We start from the raw sequence: 24,596 nt of genomic DNA, 5'->3' as shown, positions 1-24,596 counted from the left end.
ACATGGGAATTTTAAATTTACAATTTTTTTTTAGTTTTCTCCGTAACCAATAACCGTACAAAAACACTTTTATATACTGAATTGTTTGTTTTTTAAGCTCTTTAAGAAGGTTTAGAGAAAAATTGGGAAATTTTGTGTTTTGAGGGTCAAAAGTGAGAAAAACCAATTTTTACCCCATAAAACCCTGTTCCCATGGTCCGATCATGCTGGATCGCGAACTCATTCAAGTTTATCCCGCCTTACACCTTCAAACCAAATTTCATCAAAATCGGATAAAAATTACTCATGTTATCGTGTTCACGGACACATATATATATAAATCTATATATATATCTATATATATATATATATATATACATATATAAAAATTTGAACGAATGGTGTTTTTGGCCTCTGGGGACATCAAAATGAAAAAGTAAATCGGTCCCGGGCATAAGTCTTACCATGAGACCTACGGTAATAGCTACTTCCCTATAGGGAAATTCGCTAAAATAGAAATAAGAAAATCAATCATTCTTAATAATTTCCATATCCGGCCAGGACTATCCGGGGGCTAAAATTCCGGCGACCCCTCCACAGCGTTACTCCAGAACGGCCCGAACTCTTCCCGGCACACAAATATCCAGTTGTCTTGAATTGTCTCATCCAACGAGCTGATCAGACCCGGTTAGAATCCTCCTTCCTAAACTTGGTCCGAAAAAACCGCCGAACACTTACAATAACATTAGTGTAAGTGAATTCTAACGCATAAAATGCTTTTTCTTGTTTTGTAGTAGCCATTTGTTGGCAGACTTTTGTGGTACTCACCTAAGCAACGGAGACAAAAACTTTGCTTCTGTTGTAAGCCTTTTAAATGTATATTATAGAAAAATGCAAAGCATTTTCAAGATGAAAGATAAGACAATCGTAAATTTATTGTTAGAATATGAGCGAGCTTAGATAAAGAACCGTTTTGATGAAAGATGAATGTAAAACAATTGGCTAAAATATTCAACCAAACAAGGCAAATTTAGTTAACAAAATTAATGTCAGTGATGAAATAGATACTATTTCTGGAAAATGTGAGGAACATGTGACTGAGCTTATAAACAATTACAAATGTTTATATTCCCATTCATTTTGATGGACGAAGCCAATAAATCACTCAAAATCAAAATAATTCACTTCACTGCAAAGACTCTTTGAATAATTTAGCTCATATTAGCCAGAAAGAAACATAGCAAATATTTGTATTGAATACACAATAGTGGAGAGAATGGCAGGACAATTCAATAAACTATAACTCAATGCGGAGAAAGTGGTAGTCACACAATTTTTTTTAACCATACTTAATTTTTTTTATTTGAAATTCCGAATGATTCAGAAAAAGTAAGGTTTAAAATCAATAAAAAGACAGAATGTGAAGATGAATTATAGAGGGTGAGTCTTCTAAGATGTCCCAAACAGATTACAGGCGAACGGCTTGACATACAGAGATGAATCAAAACTTTTCCCTACTAACTAATACCCAAGGAACAACGTAAAAATATTTTTGCCATTTTTAAAATACAGGGTGTTCGAGAAACTGGGGGTCATGGGTTCGAATCTCAGAGTTTTCAAATGTAAACATATGTCATGTTGTGTATCATGTTAAATCTCTAGACTATAGGACCAATTTAGTGGAAACAGAACTCCTTAATCTTCATCCGTTTCAAAATGGCAGCCATTTATATGGAAAATATTGATATTTATAGAATAGGTACCCTGTATCTTGGAAACCACTAAACCTGTTTTTGTTCTGTTTGAAAATTCTTAATCCTCGTTCGAGTTCAGCTTTAATTTGATATGTGACATGTCAACATTTTAAAAACTAAATATTTTTACAATGATTTAATTTTGTTTGATAGTGGTAGCATAGATTAAACATACTCCCTAAGGGAGTATGCTTAATCTATGGTGGTAGCCATGAAAATGAAAATTTTTAAACGGCAACATATGTCAAATGGCGTATGATTTTGAAGGTCTTGCAAAACCAAACCACTTTTAAATTTAAACCCACCGTCTATCTTTGTTATTTTTATAGTTATTAACTAAAAACTCCAATTGCCCATATAAATCTCATGTTAATTGTGCAGTACTGTATTGAATAGTGTATCTGCATCCACTAATCTACAGTACTGCACGTTTAACATGGGTTTTATATGGACCATTTGAGTTTTCGGTTCATTACTAGAAAACTATCATATTTTTTCAAACCAAGTAAGATTACGCTTTTAAATTACCATTTTTAATTTCTGATTTCCAATTTTTAGTAAATTTCTTCAATACGTTTTGTCAAAGTGGGATAAGAATTAGGATCCCTTTAATGAGGACTTTTAATTGTTAAAATTATTTCCTTTCCCCCTCCAGATGCATTATCTAATGGTCCCGAGCATACAGACAGAAAAAATAAAATCCATGCCTCACCCAACCAAAGCTCTGAAAATTTGTCCACACAATTTTTATGAGTTATTGAGTTGTCATTGGTCAAGGTTTTCTAATTTCTTATTGGTCATTAGTTGGACCGCTTTTGTTTTATCGGTTGCATATCTAACTGGTAATTTTCACAATAAGCTACTTTTCCTAACTTAAATTAAATATGAAAATTTGTAATTGTAAAAAAAATATTAACAGTACATTTAAGAGAAATATAGGATTCGAGTATCCATGGCTTCTTTGATTGAGATGTCATGGAGAAAATCACAAATGTAGATTCATGTTAATGTCATATGTCAAGATAATTAATATCTGTAGCTAACATTTAACCAGCTGGCAGATGTTTAGTCTCCAGAGGTCAAATATCTCTGATAACAAAACTCCTCCTATTTATAAATTGTAACATAAAACCTCCTATCTTAGATATTCAACTTTAATCAATACGATATGATAATTTTATAGTTAACAAACAAGGTCAAACACTACTAATTGTGTGATATTTTAAAAATTAAGAGTGCAGTTAAATTGACACCGAATCAATTTGAATATAAATCTGATTAAGCAATATTTGTTATAAAACAGAACTATTGCAAATATAGCCACAATCGTGTAGGTTTTTCACTTGGTAATGATGGCACAGGCTATTAAAACTAATACCCCCCCCCACCCCAGCAAACCTGCAGAAAGAGTTGGACTTATTTCCTTCATATCACATATTTCCCTTTTACATTAGGTATAATGAGAACAGAACTTATGTTTGCTGCTACGGAGAAAGAGTTTTTTTTTTATGACAATACATATGAAAAAATAAATTTGCCAAATTTGATAATATAACCCCAAAAAAAAGCAAACTAAAACAGTTCAATAAGAATTACATGAGGATTTTAAATGTCAGTTTTTTTTTAGTTTTCTCCATTTAACCTTTAATATTACATCAACACTTAAATGTCCACAATTTTTTTTAAGCTCTACATGATGGCCGTAAAGAAGACTAAGCATTTTCTTCTTTTAAAGGTAACTTAAGATTTTAAAAAAATGGAAAAATTTCAAAACTCCATAACACCCTTTGCAAACTTATTCGAGATTATCCATCCCTACACATTGTTACTATCAACGATGTGTCATGTTTAATTTAAATTGGGCCAAAATAACTCGAGTCATTCTGTTGACTGATATATATTAGCCTATTTTTTCACTTTTATTTATAAGTTTATATAATATTCTCTGGAAAAATGAGATGGTAAATCAGTTTCGAGTCTAGCTTTTACCATGCCACCTACTAGGTAATAGCTTCAACCCAATAGGATAAATGCGCTAAAACTAACAAGAATATTAATTGCTCTTATCTTAGCCTTAATCATAATGCAACACAGGACCTAATGATGGGAAGTGAGTTCAATAGTGAATTATAATTGTGTTCATAATAAGTGATGTCCGTTGATGAAAAGGCAGAAGAAACAGGGAAGCCTGAGAGTTGAGGTAATTACAAATAACCTTCACTGGCCTCTGTAACCATCTGGCAAAAATAATTCCTACAACTGACAATCAAATTGTATCATGTCTTCTCTAATGACTTCTGCGCCTTTCTGGTGATAGTTTTCACTTTCTGATTATACCCAGACTCATATTGTTTGACTAACAAGACTTTCTTAGGTTTTTATTATGTTTCAAAACGTTGTAGAGCACACATTGATTTTAAAATATGTATAGCTGACAAAAAAATTATATTTGAGGTGAGAAAAATTATCATATTACATTTAAAAGGAGGAGGTTCTTGGATACAGGGAAAGATATCCTAGCTTCCAAGACTAAACTTTCCAGATAGGTGGGCAAACAACTTAAGACGGGTTTTGAACCATTGGGTATTACACATTGGTAGCTTAAGCAATCGGTGATTGTTAAGATTTGAACTCATGACTCATGAACCTTAACCACTAAGGCAGCTATGCAAATAAATGTGTGGTAAACATAAATAATACTGCAAGTGTACTGGTACTAAAAAATCATGAAACAAAGAAAATACAAGAACAAAATTACAAAAAGATGACTGAGTTGAAACACATAGGATAGTTTCCTGTTAAACAAAAACAGAGTAAATAATCTGTTCAAAACTTTTAAACAGACGGGCAAATTTAAAAGATGTCGTACTAATTTTTCGTAATAAAAATTTTAATAGAAAATATTAACAGATTGAGAAGTTATAAACAATTACTAAAATTTGTGTGCTTTATAGTTTTGAGAACTAAAGCAAAAATCCTTTAGTAGGGAGTTAATTTATAACTTTTCATAACTACTTTTTTTCTTTTTAGCGAATTTTCTATACAGGTAATGTTGGCAAATATCCCATTTAGGGAATAAGATATTACCGTAGAACTCATGGTAAGACCTAGATCCTGGACCACTTTACTTTTTTGTTACTTACTTACTTTCCGTGTCCGGAAATCAGACTTCGCTTTTCCAAATATTAGCTACCGATATGGCTTTGTCATTCGCATGTAAAAGACCATCTAATGTGCAAGACTGGTCTAGGAGTGGGCAGATCAGCAGATGGCCAGGATCCTGAACAGCACCACACGCGCACAAGATGTTTTCTTCGTCTGGTAAGAGACCCCATTTCTGCATGTTTGTCTTGCATTTTGGTACCTCGACCCTAATTCGATTTAGGGTCTTCCTCACCGTGTAATGAAGGCCTCCACCAGGAGCCAGTTCCTCCCTGGCTGGTATGAGAAGGTTAGTCAACGTGGCCTCCCACCTTGCCACCCGATTGCTTGAGAGTAATCCATCCAGGACTCGTGTCCATAATAAAATGCTCTTTCTGGACCGAAGCCGTCGCTCTGCAGGTTGGTGGCCGTGTAATGGGTGACGAGGGTCTGTCTCTTGCTTAGTCCTTTCTGCGTCGGCAGCGACATCACGTCGGATTGATGGAGGGGCGATCCCTATGATAGGATAGAGTTTGTGTACTGGGGTTGGTTTCAAACACCCAGTTACAATCCCAGCCTTTTGTTGACTGCAATGTCAACCATTTTTGCATGTGACAATGCATTCCATACTGGTGCAGCGTAGCCTACTCCGCAGCCGACACACTGATCGCTAAAGCTGAGGTTCTGAGGACATTAGGGTTAGCACCCCAGCATCTGCTGGTGAGCTTCCTGATGACTTTTTTGTTCTGATGCACCGAGAGGCCAACAACCCATTCAAATTCATATATAAATATATATGTTCGTTAGCACAATAACTCGAGTAAAAATCATCCGATTTTCACTAAATTTGGTACAAACATGTAAACCTAGGTCTATTTTAATAAATTTGCGAACCATCATTATTAGACTAAGAGATTGATTGTCCCCATTTTCAACACTCAAAACTAAACATTTTGCAATTTCTTTCCAAACCATTTTATAGAGCTTAAAAAAAAAATTATAGGTAATTAATTTAGTATATGAGTGAAAATTTAAAAACGTACGTTTTCAGGAAAAGCACTTTGCAAATTGTTTCCCCTTTATTCAAAACTTTTATTATTATTTTTATTTCATTAACATTTGAAGTTTCATAAAATGTCGATGGTAACGCAATATCTTTGGTATTTTTTTTTTTTAAAGAGCATCTTTAGTAGAAAAACACAAAATCCTGTCACGACCATAACAGACGTTTAAATGAATATTAAAAATAGTTAATATTATTTTTATAACTATGTTTTGCTATAAACTAATTTACTTTTATGACCATTATACAATAAAAAAGTCACTGAGCTTTTGGTATGTTTGGTCTTTCTAGAAAAAATAAAAAAACTCAAAAAATTTAAAAAAAAAGCCAATAACATCTTTTTAAGTTTGTATAACTCCGAAAAAAACTTACCTGAGACCCGAAAAATCGTTATGTTTGTATAGAGGTGTGCTTCTTTTGTGTATAAAACATTGAAATATGACAATATTTTAATTTTATGATAGAAATCATAAACGTGATGGTCAGGGACAAGCGGTACAGTCGTGAATTTTCTGAAATAATCTAAATCTTTCTAAACAATCCTTCAATTATACTGTTAGTTATAATGAAAATAAGTGTTTCAATTGGACTAAACTGTTAAAATTACAATTATATTAAAGTTATTGTCACGACCAAACACACTATAATCCATAAGGCTGGATTGGTCGTGAAAAAACCGCGATGGTCGTGAAACTTTGGTCGTGAAATTACGTGTTATTTGGCTCTGTTCTGGCGGTAGCCCTGCACCTCATGTTCAAGGATACAAAGTGAACTTCTAGGTTAATCTAGCAATTGAAATATCTTATAAACAAAAATTAACACCATGTCTACTTCATCGAATGACTACGTACGGTCATGGACACACCAAAATTACAAAAAACACAATCTTTCCTTTATTAATCTTGTAATTCCTCCTTTCAACTCGAAACAACCGGCATTACAATCCTGACGTACAGCCCGAACTAGTCTCTAAAACCAACTGACTCCATCGACGCCAGGCTTGCCACTGTCGTGCTCCAAAGTTGAAATTTTTTCCCAAATGGTCGTGACGCCAAATCGAGGGACAGACTTATTTTGTCATGGTAGCCAGTTTGCAATGACAATAAAATTATAATATGCTCCTTTTTTGTAAGTTTAATAACCATTGATGACATAAAAATATGGCTTTATATATTTCGGCATGAATAATTAGTCCAAAAACAGCGTGAAAGTTGGAAAATGTACCCTAGGGACACGTCATGGTCGTGAATTTCGAGACTTTAAAAATACGAAAAAATACCTAGAACCTATTTAAAACCAAATAAATGTGTGTAACATGTTGCCCCCATCCCAAAAAATATTAAAACACATAATAATAAACTACAAATCCAGTATCTACGAAGTAAAAGGCCAGGGACATGAAAACGTACGTTTTTAAATTTTCACTCATATGTGCTCCAATTTGTGCGCTAAACGGTTACGAAGGAAATTCCAAAGAACTATAAAGTTGAAATTTCCATGTCTTATGGACCTTAAATAAACTGTTGTAGTTTGATTGATTATGGATAGGTATATATTTTGAATACCGTACATTCAGTAAATTAATTTATTTGTTTCATACCAAGCTAATACAATTTCATTAAAACACACTTAATTCCCACTCCTTATAGTGGCAACCCTAAATATCCTTTAAAGCTGATGTTACATAAAAATAAGGAATATATTTGACATGTTTAAGGAAATATTTTAGTGAAAATCTGATTAGTCAAATGGAAATGTTCGTAGTCTCCAAGTTTGCTGCAGCGAGGGTTCTTTTCTTGAGATAGGCTATACTTAATGTTCATCAATTAACCGAAAAGTTGGAACATACTATGAAACTTACATATATATATAGGCCTACCTTGGTTACTACAACAACAACTATCAAATTGTGGTACCTAGCAATTAAGTAGGCCTACTGTATTCTTATTCTCGTGGCTAACATGAATTTGGTGTTGATTATATTGCAGTTTACATATGGAACTGAATCTCCCTTTAAAAGAAGTATCTACACAAAGGTGGATCGGGAATTATCATAGACTTTCCCATGCTATATATTACAAAACAGGTTTGCCAAATATTTTGCCCATTAAATATAGCAATATTGTCTACGTTTACTTTGTTGATTAGGTTTAGTTGAATGATGGTTTGCGACTAAACTTTACTGAATGCCAGAAAGTACCCAGGCTGGTAGTGTCTACAAGCGAGAGACTGTTAGGCCATCCACCAGCCCTATTGACTAAAGCTAACACTTGGCACCTCTTATGGAAGCAACGGACTGTGTTGTGCAGTGGAAGAATTTCGACTACTCCAGCAAAACATTATTCGCATGTTAGCTTATGGAAATAAGCACGCTTGGCAACACTCGTGAAGTGGCAGTTGAAGAGTCCTCCTCGAACCCCCCTGGGGGTGGATTCAGAAAGGATATTTCATGTTTCAGCAAACCTCACCTCAAGTTTCTAGGTGTGTGTAGGTTTGCAATAGCAGAAACGGGAAAAAATTATTGGACGACACTACTCTTTGTGTACTTTTGGATCAACTCATGTGTTTTTGGATGGTCTTGTTCAGTTCCGACAGTCCCCACTTTGTATATAGGCTGAATGGACTATAGCCCAGGGTGCCAAATTATCTTTACAATTTTGTTTTGATTAGTTATAATTTATCTGCAGGTTTGTGCGGCAGGGGTATTTCTTTTTCATTAACAAAATTTCCTATATTTAAACTTGAATATATCCTACCTTTGACCACTGGCCTTCGATCAGACTCAACCACCTACACCACTTGCACACTTGTTTAGCAACACTAGTCAACCAAAAGCCCAGTCCTAGCGTAGGCTAGTTCTAAACTGGACTTCCGGGTTGTAACTTAGCACATTTCAGGTGTTATGTAGTGTACACATTGAAGCTTAAATGGTTTTTTAATACAGCTGCATACAGTTCATCCTTTAGTTGCTATGGTAGCAACAAATTTTGGTTGCTAATGGGAGCTTCCCTTATATGGCTTGAGACAAAAACTAATTGTAACTAGGCTACAGAAACCAAGTATGTTATGCAGATGTTTAAAAATGTGTTGTGCTACCTCCTAATACTATTGCATGTCCTGTCAGTTGGCTTAAAGTAGGCCTACCCTAATTTTAGGTTAAGTAGGTTGAGTTTAAAAGACTGTTAATAGACCAGGTTATATAATTATGCAATTTTGTATTTCAAAACCAACTTAAAACAGTGTTCCTACTTTAGCAAATTCAAATTTAAGCTATTGGCTATTCATGTATTTTCCATTACACATTTATTATTAATTAATGTAGGCAATATATTTAAATTTGGTGCTCAGATACAATTTGTAAATAATTACAAACTGTACTTAACCGACTTTTTGGTACATTGTTTGTACATACATTTTAAGTGCAAAGAGTTACCTGGTGACATTAGGTAGCCTAACTTAGTATGAAAACTCTTACCTGAAATCAAACTTTTATGAATAAACCTTCGGGAGTTGACAGAGAGTAGATTTCCTAGTCAGATGATGAACACTTAGTTTTCAGGATGACGTATAACAATGTGCATATTGACAATAACACTAACAAAAGGAGACTTGGACTTTAAGTGATGAGTTTGACAGTGACAGTTGCAAAGCAGAACACAGTTTAGAAGTTCAACAAGAAGAAACGTCAAATAGCGACACACTTTTGACTAGGGAAATTTGACAATAGAGAATAGACGACAGCAGCAGTGATGCCAAAAGAGTAGATAACATTATTTGTCAATATTCTTAAAATGTATACAAATAAATATGTATATACCTTTGGAATAATAACCTATAAGGAATGTGTATTTAAGGGCTAGTCCCGTAATTTTGACATCCATTAACGTCAAAATTCCATGTCGACGCTATGCGATATCGACCTTGTGGGACGTGACGCAATATATTCCGACTTTGTCGGACACTGATGCATAATCCATGTGTTCAATTGTTCAATTAAGTACGATGTTAACTATTTGGGAACACGCGGTATTAAAAACCCCCATTGAAACTACTCGAGGATCTATTATATTACTTATATTAGTTTAAAAGGAGGTAATATTTTTTGTGAAAGTAAGAAAAAGTCAAAACTAGATTCTATGCAATTTTTCCCCTCTCTGAAATCTTGTTTAAATCTCGGTAATTACAGTACCTACATATTTGCTATTTGCTGTTTAATTTTTCATGCATTTTGTTTTATATTCTATTACACGTTTCGATACTAGAAAAATGCATGTATTTGGACGATCGCGATCTTGTTAAAACTAGCACCATGCCAAAAATTAGTAATTTTAAAGACGATACCGCTTAAACCACAAACCGAATTGTTAGTGTGTGATTAAATGCATTAAAATGATTAATTGACCATTTCCTCTCCACAATAATTAGTTGGAGGACACTTGTAACCAACAAGTTCCTAAATCTCAAGCTATTTTATAAATGAACTATAACTATGGCTTTTTGGAACGGGAATACAACCTTAGTATCTCATCCAATCTAAGTACTAAATCTAAGAAGTATCCACCAACCCTAACCCAAAAACCTATAAGATTATATATTTTTGTAGATATCCCTGGTCAATCATCGCTACTGTAATGACCCAGCCATTGCACTTGATTGTATAATGTAGCATTCATATCCATTGAAATAAATAAATAAACCTACACTTCACATCTCTGAAAATCATCACTCATTAAATCAACGGAATAGAGCACCAAATTCCAAACAGCATTAACATGAAACTTAAGAACGATGGGCGGCTAATAAGTGAATAAGAAACCTCATTACCTACAACCTACAAGTAAGTAAGTTGCAGATTAAATAAGTTAAGGCATAGACTAACGAACACAAAGGGCCGAGTATGTCACTAAAGGAGTATATTTAATCTATGGTAAATACTTGAATACTGCATCGGTGACCGACAAAGTCAAGATTATAATTTCTGTTACCAATGTTGCTCTGCTCCTGCCATAGATTTAAGTTACTGTAGTTGTTAAGTTTTCTGTTAAAATGCATGTTGTTACCACATAGGCTTTTGATGTTTTGAATCCACATTGTAAATTGGTGATCTTGCCGTTGGAATAAATAAATAAATGTAGATTTAGGGTAATTTTAGCCCATTTTTATGGTAAAATCGCCATAATGAGGTGGAAACACTACTATAGGATTGAGATTGAGAGTTTGAAGCCAATCAACGGTCTCAGGTAAGAGACACGACTCTCGGCTTTTAAAATAATAAAACAACTTGAATCTAGAATTGGATCCAGATGGAGCAATAGAATGGAACAATTGGTTAGGATTGGGGAGGTCATGTACCAGCTACTACAAAGTCACTGCGAGAATCTGCAATTAAAAACTCGTTTTCAGCATACTAACACTGGTTTAAATGTAAAAAACCGTGATTCGTTTTGAATATATGTTGGGTTATTTGTTTGGGAAGGTTCAGCTTTTTGTTTCACCTTATAGAATTAATAATATAGATAAATAAATCAAACTACGGTGGGTTAAAACTGGAAATTCAACTCGGGAGACACCTAGCGGCAGTTAGACGAACTGTTGCGAACGTCAAAGTGAAAGCGAACATTGTGGCGGAGGCGCCGCTGACGAGGAAACTGACTAGATGAACTGTTCAACTGTTGTTGCCACTTTTAGGGTAATTACCCCTTTTCGGGAAATTTACTGGTCTTAGGGTAGAGTTTATGGTAATGGCGAATTTAGGATAAAATCACAATTTGCCAAAACAATGAAAGTTCAACTAAAAACATGAAAAAATAGTTTAAAAATCAAAGATTACTGTAATCAATAATATATTTCTATGATGAATTTACCGTATTATTCGAACTTAGCTATAGCTTCGGTTGTATTTGATTCTACAACAGGTTTTAATACAACCTCTTATTATTCATAACTTCTCGCTATTTTTATCACGGTTTTGAGGTCGATTGGTCGATTACAATAAAGGCGGGATTATTTTACTGATTGTGTAAATTAATTATTATTGATGAAAGCATTAAAAAATCATAAGATTGTTAAACTGTTCAAGGAAGAGTAGTTATAGATCGATACTTTTGACTATCAATGCGATACAAATGGAAAAATGACGATAGTTTTGATTTGATATTTTTTGTTTTATGCTGGTCGAATTAGACTATCGATTATGTTTTGTTCGTTTTTTTAGGTCGTCTTCTAATTATTTTTACATGTAATAGTCTTAGGCTACAGCCAAAAGATTTTAAACAAAGTCTCTAAACAACTTTAACTATATTGCAGCATGCTGACCTGATCCTGAACAGTGATTTTGCTCTCAAATTTGTTTGTTGCCAGTGTTGTGTAAAGTGAAGTAGTGAACATTTTCAAGGCACATAGCGAATGTACAAAATTAAAATCATTCTTTTATGTTTGAATTATGTATTTTACCTATATTAATTGATATTGAAACATTATTTAGTATAATTAACCCCCTTATGTTGTTTTTTTTATCACTTAACAATGTTATTTAGCAAAAAAAAACATAAATAATAACATTTAGGGTAATATTAAGGGCAACTCAAAGTAGATTTAGGGTAATTTTAGCCCGCCTTTAGGGTAAAATTGCAACAACGTGGTGGGTGCCGGGTGGCAACACTGACGGGTGTTTGGGTTTGTTTGTTACTGTAGTGTTTGTTATTTTGTTAGTTTGTTTTAGTTTGTAGTTGTGGTTGTTTTGTTGTGTGCCTGCTGTGCGGTGCTGTCTGCTTGCCTGTGCCTTAGGGTTATTTTGAAAAGTCTTCACTATGATTTTAGTGTTTATCATAAATCATCAAATCGATTATGAATTTCTTTCATTGTAACGCTAACATACTATAATTCTAGTCTAGTCTTCAATTGCCAAATCATACGATTTACATTTTACATATTGTCTTTGCTCGTGTTACCTAGGATTGAAATTAGAGGTTAGATTTGCATAGATGGGTAAATCAAAGTTTTATCTCACATGGCTCAAGGTTTCTATTAATAATTCTTGTCGTTCTGATAGTTTCTGTTTGTTTTCAAGTGATTGTAATATCCAATGGGAAGCTGTTGAGGTATACTTTGGAAAACCAATCTCACCTTACATTATTTGTGAAGAGCAAAGTTCTGATAGGCCCATTGAAAAAAATAATATCAAGACTGGAATCATTCCTGATTGTGGGGATGGTATGTGTTTGTTGTATGAGAATGGCAAACGCCAGATTATCTGTCAATCTAGATCCTCTCTATCACCTTCCAAAAGATTATATGTGTCAATGGATGGTTATGCTACCTCTTTGTTTCTCTTCTGTTTACAGCACTCAGAAAAATATGTTGAGCTCGTTACCAAACATTTATCACAGCAATGGTCCATATTATATAGGCAGCAGAGTATCTATTTTCAGTTGTCAAAGATGGTAGGCCTAATCAAACTATCACAACCTCAAAGTCATGTTTTGGATTTAAAGTGGTAAATAATCCAAGCTTGATATATTAATAAGTTTTAGGGTACTTTTTTACTAGGGCCTACTAAGTTATTACATTGAAAATATATTAAATAAGCTCAATTCCGGCTGTTTCCAAATGCTTTGTTTGAGAAACATTTTAGATATGAAAACACGTTGATGTATTACAGTAGAACCTCTTTAATTTGAACTAATTGGGACCGGGGGTGGTTCGGACTATTGAATAGTTTGGATTACAGAAAATATTGTTGTCTTTACATAACAATAGCTAAAACAAGGCTAAAATGGATCGTAATTGTTACGGGAAAAGTAAAAAAATGCTTTAGGCTATAAAGTAAAATGCAGTGTTTTTTTAATACAGTAGTAAACATAGTGAATAAACAGTACTGTACATGAAATACAGTATACAATATAGAACTACTGTACTGTGTATAAAGTACAGCAATGAGGTGTTCGAATTAGTGGACGTTCGGATCACGGGGGTTCGGATTAAAGAGGTTCTACTGTATGTCTATTTTTATTCAATACTGCATTATGGGATTGAATTTTGGGGATTCTCATCAGCAGGGGTGCCCATCCTCCCTAAGGCTAATGGCGCAAATTTCCTCCCAAAATTTGTCAAACCTCCCCCAAATCAGTCGTAGGTTCAACCCATAAATCAAGTGACACTTTAACCGTTTAGTAGTTCATTGCTTGTACATTTACCCACTTGCCACTGATTATTGAAACGAAACATTATAGTTAGAAACACATTGGCTAAATAACTTAGGCCTAAACTAAAAAAGCATAACATTTTCAGTTGATGCTCATTAGAGTAAATGATAAACAAATAAGTTTTATAAAATTCTCTTTGGTTTAATCGAAGCCGGTGTTTAGTAAACACTTAATCGAGGAAAGGTAATGTCAGTTGCAAAATGAGTTACTTTAAAACAAAGAGTAAACATTTTGCCTACTACTAGTAGCTACTAGTAGTCAACTAGTGCATTCCAACATAACCTTGCAAGAAACATACGTAAAAAATGTCACAAATTTGTTCAATAGGATGTGAAGACTGCTTGCAATATCCAAAATTAATTATGACTTGCTACTTCTCAGAACTGATTGGTAGAAACTAAAAATCATGATTACAAAATTGTTCAACAAAGCATATCACTGTAGTTGTGGAGTTCTCTACAAATTTTAATTAGGCCTATGCGTATATCTCCTTGTTTTAATAAACATGCATATTTTAAGGCCTAATTCAACCACATGTTAAGCAATTTAAAATCATAAACAACAAATTGTTAAAATATATTAAAACATTCTAATTTTACAGTTTCTACAAAAGTTCCTTACGGCACCCTATATTTCATTACAAAAGTAGGGTTACTTAAATTGCCATTTTCTGGTGCGCGTTTAAATTGCCGAACACAGTTACACCAAATTTTAGATAAAGATTGCTCAGTAGCTTACATGTTTTGCATTTAAAACTCAGTACAAGGAACATAGGCCAACTCCTAAAATGTCTAAACAGAAATTAGCCTTTGCCCAACACCTAGTTGACTCAAATAATTCAATGAGCAGCCTAGACGATGGTTTAGAAATTTTACATGTCTGTGGGAAAGGTTTCCTAGATATACTAGAGCAGTTTGAGATTTTTAAAATTTACAATGACGAACAGTATAAAGACCACATCATCAAAGAAAAGCTACAGTTCCGTTCTCATCGGTTTGCAATACAATTCTACAGTAAAAAGCAGGTGGCTGAATCTGATAACATCAGTGATGATGAAAGAAGAGGAGGTGACGTGATGTAGTCCTCCAGTCTGCTTCCAACCCTGCCCTGCCGGACTAATTCAATGATACTGTAACATTATCTAAATTTTTGTATATGCTGAGCTGTTTTTTTGTTTGTGTTCTGTTTGTTTTAACTTAATTGTGTTCAGTGGCGTACTGTCATAGCTGGAGGCCTGGGGCAACTGAGAGGAGGGGGCATTTTTTACGTACATACATATATATACATACGTGAAATAATAAGAAATAATAAATACCCACCATAGTACCCTGTTTAAAATCATTTTGTTAAAAATGGTGCTATATGTATTAAAAAAGTAAACCTAAACAGCTAAAAGAACTAAAATATATATATATATATATATATATATATATATATGCTTTTAATGCATTTTGTAGCGCTGATTAAATGTGTTCATAAGTTCTTGTAGGCTACTTCAACTATTTTGAATGTTATCTATTTTTTATAAAAAAAAATTAATGATGCTAAATTAAATTTTCCTTTAACATTTTAAAATTTTAAGTTTTTACGAGTTGGAGATGCGTAATGAGCACGATCACTCCAAGAACACAAATCAGGTTTTTTATCGTCACTCCTTTTAAGATTTTTTTAATTTAGGAGATATTTTTTTATTATTAGCCTATTATTTTTTTGGTTCAAACAACTTCTGCGATCGCAGAAAAAATTAACCATATTGTCCTCTGTAATGACAAAATTGTGAGCGTCTTCTGTGTTTGCGAGGTCATAATCGTCGTCTCCCCCTCTTTGGCGGTGCGGGTAATCATCCGAGATCACAGAGCAATTGTAAACATTTCCTATCTTCACGGTGGAATAGTGAACATCTTTTGCGGTTGCGGGGATATATTCTACATCTCCTGCCTTTAAGACGAAATCGATAACATCTCCTGCGAAAGCGGGGACAACATTATTGTCCCCCGCAATCGCAGGGAAATCGTGAACAAGAAACTGAATAGAAAACTAACGAAATCAGCCTTGGTCACGAACAATTAATAGTTGAGCCCCCTGCAGTCATGGTGAAGGTAAAATCGTGGACATCTTCTACGATCGTAAAGAAATTGTGAACGTATTCTACGTCCACGGTGAAAGAACATCTTGCACTATCGCGAGGACATTACCGTCTATTACGGTCGTGGTGAAATCCTGAACAACTTTCGCATTTGAGAGGACATCATCTTCGTCTCCCGAAATCGCGGTAAAATCACGAAGGTCTCTGTGGTCTCGGAGCAATCATAAACATCTTTCGTGTTTGGAAGAGCTGATTATCGTCACCCGCTATCAATTAATAGTTGAGCCCCCTGCAGTCATGGTGAAGGTAAAATCGTGGACATCTTCTACGATCGTAAAGAAATTGTGAACGTATTCTACGTCCACGGTGAAAGAACATCTTGCACTATCGCGAGGACATTACCGTCTATTACGGTCGTGGTGAAATCCTGAACAACTTTCGCATTTGAGAGGACATCATCTTCGTCTCCCGAAATCGCGGTAAAATCACGAAGGTCTCTGTGGTCTCGGAGCAATCATAAACATCTTTCGTGTTTGGAAGAGCTGATTATCGTCACCCGCTATCCCTGGGAGTTGTGATTTTCTATCGCACGATCTTTGCAGACACTTCCAGCGATTGTGAGAATATATGTTCAACTTGTAAAGTTGTAATTCTAACAGAATATTAGGCCTATATTCTAACAGCCAAATGTATTTCCCAAGAGAAAAAACATTTTTTTGAGACCCAAGTGAGGCCCCTTCCTAGGCTGAGGCCCTTGGCAATCTCCGTGCCCGCCATTAGGGGATTGCGGCCCTGATTTGGGGGCCTATGTTAGTGTGGGGCCTGTGGCAGACCGCCCCCCTGTTGGTACGCCACTTATTGTGTTTATGACGAGTTGCAATCATTGAAAATGTTGTCATTGCAACGAAACATTTGAGCTACTGAGAAATCTTAATTGGACTATTTGACAGTGGTACATAAAACCTAATATTGTATTACGAATGATACTTTTTATAATGATACAAAAATACACACATGCAGAACAATAGGTCTCAGTAAAATTTTAACTAGGTCTACTTCATTTCTTAGTTAACATTTATTAATTAAGAAGTAAAAGCAAAAGGGTTGTAGCAAACCTACAAAACAACAGAAATATTTAGACATAAGTTATTTGGAGGAATTATAAACATGCCCTATGATATAAACACAAAAAACCTAGTTTATGCAAATCTATGTACATTTAGATTGTTAGACAGTAAAAACAGCTGATTTTACTATAGGCTCTGCAAATAAATGACAAAGAATCAAAATCAAGGGAAAATCAGCTGACCGTTTTTCCCTTTTTCTAATTAGATCTTGGGAAACAATTATTTTCTTTGATATCAGCTGTCATCGATTCTTCAAGAACTGTTCAGAAATGAAAAAAACAATGTTTCCTGCACTAAAAGGATGTATTTTTGTATTGCCTACTCATGTTTATATTCAACAGGGCCAGCATGGCGTGCCACACAATCCATGAGTTGAGGCAGCTACAGTATGCTATGTCATGGCTTTCTACATTGGGAGGTGCTTTCTCAGCCCTGGGTGAAGAACAAGAAAAATGTGTAAGTTCAAAATTGTAATATAAAATAGATCATTTCAAAAAGTTCAAGCACGCTTATAATCTAGTTAGGTTCTTCAGTTCATAGTCTTAAATTTAATGTAATGTTTTGCCTCATAGTTCATTTTCACTCATAGTACGTGAAATCAATGTCATATTAGAACTCGTAAGTAAAGTGAACACCACACCACAGAACACCAGGGTAAGTGTTTGTAGTGTATTCCAACTTAGGTTGGACGTTTGTGTATTTTTGGTTGTAATGTGTTAGTTAGGTTTTTTTCCACATGAGGACGGGATCAGATTCCAGACCCGGAAACGTTTATTGTTTTTTTACCATCAAGATGGAAAATGTCCGCAATAAACCTTTGAACAACATTAACTCACCATCACCATCAATGAACTTCAAAATGGGGAAGTTTAATTTTAAAGCAAAATTTGCAAAGTTTTATTACATAAGGTTGTTATTAGAAATGCCAGAAAAGACAATTAGCCCTATATTTACATCCCTAAATGTGTCAGAGACTGGGACGGTGGCGTCGTCCTGTAATCCAGCTACTAGGAGGTCACAAATTGTGGATATTTATAGGCATACACTGTGGATGCGGTACTCCCTGGTGTGGATTAACGTCCGCACTAAAGAATACTACAACCATCCGCAGCACTATCCTGATAATTAGACCAATTCGTTAATTACAAGGAAAACATGTGGTGTGCATTCCACTAAAAACTGTAGGTCCCTTAGTTGCCATTAGCTGTATAAGCTTATTAATTAACAGCTGTGCCTAAGGAATACATGTCGGCCTTAGTCACTAACAAGACTACAAGATTATTTGCGCTACTCATCTCCATTCATACTTAGCTTATAATACCTACTTTTTATGGTTGCCATTTCAATGAAAAGTATTAAAGTATATAAACCACACCTTTTTTTGTCTATAGGTTTTACCTGTTGAAGTTGCACCAACCTCTAAAAAAACTGTATATGAGTCTTTTTTAATATTATTTTTCCTTCCAACTCTTAAATTTACATCATCTATTTTTTTGTTTTATTTTTTATAGGCCTACAATTTTTCTTGTTAGCAAAACTCTATCACTCACAGGCAGTTGCCTATGTTAGAGGTATTTCTATAACTAGAGGTGAGTTTTATATTTTATTTTTATTATTTTTTCACCAATATTTCTATACTCATACTGATAACTATTTTTGTCAAACTTATAATATTTTCTAAAATAAAGATGTTTTGACTAAACGGTTTGAATTGCCATGCAATACAGCAATTCCTCAGTCAGCACTTATCACTGATATTCTTGTATCAAAAACATTTTTATAACATTTTGTTGTCTTGTAATCACCACAAAGTTTTGTCGATAAATTTATTTACATTGTAAAGGTAAAAATTAAACAGTGAATGGTTACTTTCAAGTTATTTTATCAATATCAGCCAACATGTTACTCAAAGATTTATATGCTTAACGTTGATTTTTTTCCAGGCCAAAGCTGCTGGAGTGATATCTGTTGAACAGCTGCGAATCGCTTTGAAGCTTGGAGACCAAATCATCATCTCTCAGTGCAAACTCTATTTTAGCTTGAGCCTCATTCAGCGAGGCTATTGTAAACTTGCAAAAAGAATTATCCTAGAACAATACTCTAGTTTAAAAACAAGTAAAGTAGCTGATAGGAAGACTCTGAATATGTGCAAAGGTATTTGGGCGAGGTTGAAGTATGAACTTCAAAAACGCAGCAGAACAAATAAGATTTCTCTAGTTGGCAAATCAAGGTATTCAAAAAGGAGTAGTTAGACAATAGGAACTTATCACCTGGAACACCTATCCTTTTTTAGATAGGCGAATCTACATCTTAAGGTAGGGTTTATACCCAGGGTTACTACAATATCACATAGCTAAAATCCCTTAGTTATTGAAGGTAATAGCTTTGACTATTAATACAACAACTAGACATTCCATCGCCACGTTAAAGTTGTAGCCAGGTTTTTAATCAAATTTGTCTCAGTTGATGTGAGCCACCTACAGATTGCGCTGATCTAAATTACTGATTTCTGCCGATTACACGATGGTTTCTACCAAGTGAAACTGATGGAATGACTTATTATGAGCTATGGCAACTGTTGTGACCCAGCAACTATGTCAGTAACAAAAAATGAGGTACAAAATAGAGTTTTAGACACTAGCGCAATCTGTGACTGGCTCACACAACTACATTCTTTTTTAGTAAAAAATTGGCGACAGCTGATCCATATAGATGGGATGTCTTCTTCTGTATCCAATAGTCAATGATAATAGTCATTATGAATGGACACCAAACAGAAGTTATTGTTAGTAACCACAATGTTACTGTCTTGGGCATACAAGATTAGTAAAGGTTGTCAAAATACCTTTTAATGGTTCAAAACCGGATACAAATAATCCAGTTAATCTTGTTGTTTTCTTGATCATAGGGCTTTTAATAAATGGTTAAGAAACAGCTGATCTTTGTCAGTAATAAATCAACACAGATCACCCCCACTCCATTCTACACTTACCCTTCACTCTTATTCAGCTTAAAATATATCGCTGTCTTAAAGATTTGAATTGAACATGCAATAGTTATTTGTGCAACTAGTGTGCGAAGTGGCACTTTGCTGCACATGAGAGAAATGTTTACGCACAAGCCGCAGGCGAGTTTGGAAAGTTTCTCGAGTGCAGCAAAGGCACTTTGCACTCGTGTTACACATTATATTTTTCCTACAGTTACTATAAAGTGTAGAAATAATTAGTCTTTCAAACACTAAACAACACGTTTTAGGTTAGGTTAAATCCAAGTTTTGAACAAAAAACGAAACACTGCACCAGCTGATCATAGTCGTCATACCTTAAAGTGTTGCCAACTTATTTTCAAGCGTACATGTGTCTAACAAAAGCAATCAAGCAAATTTGCAATCAAGTATTAAGTGTCTAACAAGAGCACAATGGTTTGTGTTGTTTGGTTGGAATACTGAAGTGCGGCAAAAGTAAGTAAATGCAGCAATTAGCAACTTTGCGTACTATAATCAGTGCAAGGAAGCCGCTTTGTCCTGTAGGAAAAATGAATTGTGTCCATCCAATCAGGTGTTTGAACTATTAGCTCAGTTCACTGACAATATTGCGCTGCCAACACCACCTCTGTTCAACCCAAAACCGTAGTGCCTTATATTAGAACTATGATGGTAGATGTTTGCATAATTTGTCCACTCTTATTCACTTAAAAAGAACGAAGAAAAAAGAGCTCTTTGTTATGGCTGTACACTTCTCTAAAGTTGTACCATTGACTTTATACAAGGGTAAAAGTTATAACAAAAAATCAAGAATAGGTTTAATGGTCAAACAAAAAAAAATCAAGAATAACATTTCTTCAACAATGCCTTGTTAGTGAGATATCCGCCGTTTTGTTTTTGGTGTTTCAAGTTTATACCTCAAAACCTATTTAAGATATCTTTATGAAATTAAGTATACAATATTTTATCAAGTCATGATCTATTTTCCAAAAAAATAATTAAAAAAAACTTTTGGCTTCAGAATGGCGGCTATTTTTATTTTTATACCTTAAATTACAAAAAAAGGCTGATTTTGTGAAAAAGTGCCTTGAAGACTTTTATTTAGCATTTAAAATTCCCTATCAAAGGACACCAAGTTCAAAAGGTTGAATTATAAATAACTGAGAAATCTCATTTTTTAGTTGCAAAATGAGGCGAACCTCTATCGCTTGCCATATTTTACCTGGCCTGTACAAATAAAACCACCTGAGGTGTATACTTCCTTTACTCATCGAGAAAAAGATGCAAAGCTTTGCTGCAATCCTTCTCATCTGCAAATCTTCTTATGGAAAAATCCTCCATGATATTCTAAACATCTCACAGAGTTGATCAATGAATTGTTCAGCAATGGTCTTCATTAACAGGACATTGCCAAGACATTTGTCTGAGGAGTTTCCTGGACAGGATTTGTAATCAGTTTATCTATTTCTATAGTATAATGACCACATTTATAATGAGTTGGGTTTAATTAGAGCAGGATCCCCATAAGAAGTCTTCAGCATTACAATAGTTTCTGCAGCCAATCGTGTGAGAAGAAAATTTCATAGCAACACATTGGTCTTGACAATCAGCCATCACTTTTTCTCTAGAAGTTAACAAGGTTTTTACCAAATTCTCTCAGGGTAAAACCGAGACCCAACGAAAACAATATGTACTGATTAAGTGGATTGAATGCAACAGTCACATGGTCAAAAAATATTTCCCTTTCACATCCCAATTCCTGTTAGTAATGGGGTCCCACTTTGTATTTATTTTAGGTAAACAAATAATGCTTACTAGAATACAGAAAACACTTTGTGTAGTTTTGTGATGTGTGGGCGGTGGTGACCATATAAATTTTCCGTGATCAGATACAGTAGATGATAAATATTATCATATTATATCATTATGATAAGGTTGTCATTATCGTAGTTGTTATTGTGCTTAAAAATGATGTTGTTCTCTTTTGTTAACTAATGATTTTTTTAGTAAAATGTTAATAGTTTGGTATGAAATAAATAAATTTTCAAAGTTATCCAAATCAAATATATCCAAACAAACTACAACAATTCCTCCATTCCATAAGGCTAAGATGAGATACAATGTAGGCTACTGTTTTTAGAACTTGAATATCTCAGTTGCCAAACTTCATAGAACAATCAAGTAGCATACTAAACTGTTAGTTTTTCATGCTCTTTATGATATTTTTATGTTTCAAGGTTAACAGTTTTTGGAAAAATTAAAAAATCTCATAACATTTTTTTCTATTACTCAATCTTGCTGGTTCATAAACTCATTAAAGTTAGACCAGTCTAACACATTCATCCCAAACTTCATCAAAATCAGATTACAGTAACTTGTGTTATCTTGTTTACTTTCATATGCAAATTTAAATAAATATTGTTTTTGTACCTTCAGGCCATCAAAAAAAAAAAAAAAAAAATCAGTTGCATGTGTAGGTATTGCCTTGCTAAGGTGATCACTTTTTCTCTAAAGGGAAAATTCCCTAAAATACCTATAGTTAATCACCAATAATTACTATTTATTCTACTGATTAAAGTCATTTTGTTGAAACATACACACCATAAAATAAATGTAATAACCTTCGTAAAGTTTTCAAGACATACAGTGAAATTTTCTTTGTGAAACCACATTATATTGGGTGTTTTTATCTTAGATTGAAATTGAACTACAAATTATGTCAGGTTAAGCTTCATTCTCGCGACATGGTGATTTGTCAAAAGTCCTTGTGACCGTGCTCAGTGGCTCGTATTGATACATGTTGTGAGATCAGTCTGTCAGTGGTTCATGCGGAAAGCAGGCTGAACCATCAGAGGCCTGTGGTTTGTGTTGGTTTGGGTTCGGAATGGCTTGGTGCACTGTTCTCACAGCCTGATCAGTTTTTGAGCAAAGCCCTAGGAGTACATTCAATAAGTTGTGTGGTTGAATACACCTTTATTAAGACTATAGCTGTTACCCACGGGCTTCACCCCATTTGACTTCATAAGTATTAATAAAACTATTGATTGGTTAAGTTAAGCTGAAATAAACAAAACAGAATACAGTAATACAAACAAATAATCACACCTGATAAGGTAATAAATTGAAAGAATACGGTAACATACAAATAATTACGGTACTGCTGAGGTATTTTTAACATTAGGTATATGGAAAGTTCCCTTTTAAGCAAGGAATTACGACCTTAAAGGGCAATTTATAAAATAATGGATAGTTTTGCTCAAGGTTTCTCGTCATGACGAATATTTAAAGTATATGGTTAATGGGGGTGTGACTTGTAGTTTTCTCAAAAGTTCATGGGTACTTTGGGATTTATATATGGATATGGATATATTTATATATCAGGTAATATACTTTAGTTAAAGCAGCATCAAATAAGTGTTGTAGTAAGATAGAACTATTGTTGATAAATAAAAAAAAAACATGCTGAAATTCTACCTTTCAACTAGAGCCTACCAAGCTGACTCAACATTATTTGTTACAATCTAGAAATATAGATGTACATATTTTTCTTTTTATATTTTTAAATACTGTAGATTAAAAACTTGTGTTATGTTGATTATATTGTGTTGTTTAAAAGAAATATGTCAATATATCTCCATAGTCCTTTTAAAGACTGTTTTGCATTGAGTGTTTTTTATTCTCGTTTTGGAGAATCTAGTCGCCTTTTTTTAAATGGTGATTTTATTGTAACTATTATTGTAAATAAATAGTCATTATTTTCTATAAAATCAGTTGTCTTTATTTTTCCTCCAAACTGATAGAAAAGTGTAAATTACTTTAAGGTTATTCAAGCAATAATAATATAATAAATATGTTTTTAATGAAATTTAATAACCCATGTTGAGCATATACTGTAAAACAGGATTACAAGTCACAGGACTACATGGTGCAATAACATTTGGAAGCGACAGGAAAAGAAATGACAGATGGTCAATTCAGAGATGGGAAATCAAGGGAATAACTAAACTATGTACTTATAGAAATAGTAATAATTGGTTTAGTTTAACCAATTATCAAAATTGGAAGCAATTCAACATGGTCCCTGGTTGTTTAATTCTGATAATTGGTTAAACTAAATCAATTATTACTATTTCTATAAGTACATAGTTTAGTTATTCCCTTGATTTCCCATCTCTGAATTTACCATCTGTCATGTTTTTCCTGTCTTTTGTATATTTCATCTTATCAGTGTGGATCATTTTTATTTGTTTAATTCAAAT

At 34.0% G+C, this 24,596-nt stretch overlaps 2 protein-coding genes across 2 annotated transcripts in view; one reads left to right on the top strand and one right to left on the bottom strand.

The window, feature by feature from the left end:
• LOC128998561 (PTB domain-containing engulfment adapter protein 1) overlaps positions 1–9,639 on the bottom strand; it is a 52,221-nt gene extending 42,582 nt beyond the window's left edge. The window contains exon 1 of the mRNA XM_054424756.1: positions 9,413–9,639. The gene's annotated coding sequence lies outside the window, so the exon portion shown is untranslated. The remainder of the gene's footprint in view (positions 1–9,412) is intronic.
• A 3,052-nt stretch (positions 9,640–12,691) lies between these two features.
• LOC128998431 (uncharacterized) lies at positions 12,692–24,042 on the top strand. Its single transcript, XM_054424555.1, has 3 exons — positions 12,692–13,432; positions 17,696–17,810; positions 19,298–24,042. The coding sequence occupies exons 1-3, from the start codon at positions 12,921–12,923 to the stop codon at positions 19,604–19,606; spliced, it is 936 nt and encodes a 311-aa protein (XP_054280530.1). The 5' UTR covers positions 12,692–12,920; the 3' UTR covers positions 19,607–24,042.
• The last annotated feature ends 554 nt before the right edge of the window (positions 24,043–24,596 follow it).

The sequence above is a fragment of the Macrosteles quadrilineatus genome, unplaced genomic scaffold (assembly GCF_028750875.1).
Source record: "Macrosteles quadrilineatus isolate MER2022 unplaced genomic scaffold, UCM_ALF_1.0 Scaffold_7__1_contigs__length_78375512, whole genome shotgun sequence".
Taxonomy (NCBI): domain Eukaryota; kingdom Metazoa; phylum Arthropoda; class Insecta; order Hemiptera; family Cicadellidae; genus Macrosteles; species Macrosteles quadrilineatus.
This window is presented reverse-complemented; position numbering and strand designations above follow the sequence as displayed.

Excerpts from the sequence above, each read along its gene's own strand:
- LOC128998431 (XM_054424555.1), top strand. The coding sequence starts at position 12,921 with ATGGGTAAATCAAAGTTTTATCTCACATGGCTCAAGGTTTCTATTAAT. Across the intron at positions 13,433-17,695 it reads CATGTTTTGGATTTAAAGTG|GGCCAGCATGGCGTGCCACA; the intron begins GTAAATAATCCA and ends TATATTCAACAG. Across the intron at positions 17,811-19,297 it reads GTGAAGAACAAGAAAAATGT|GCCAAAGCTGCTGGAGTGAT; the intron begins GTAAGTTCAAAA and ends ATTTTTTTCCAG.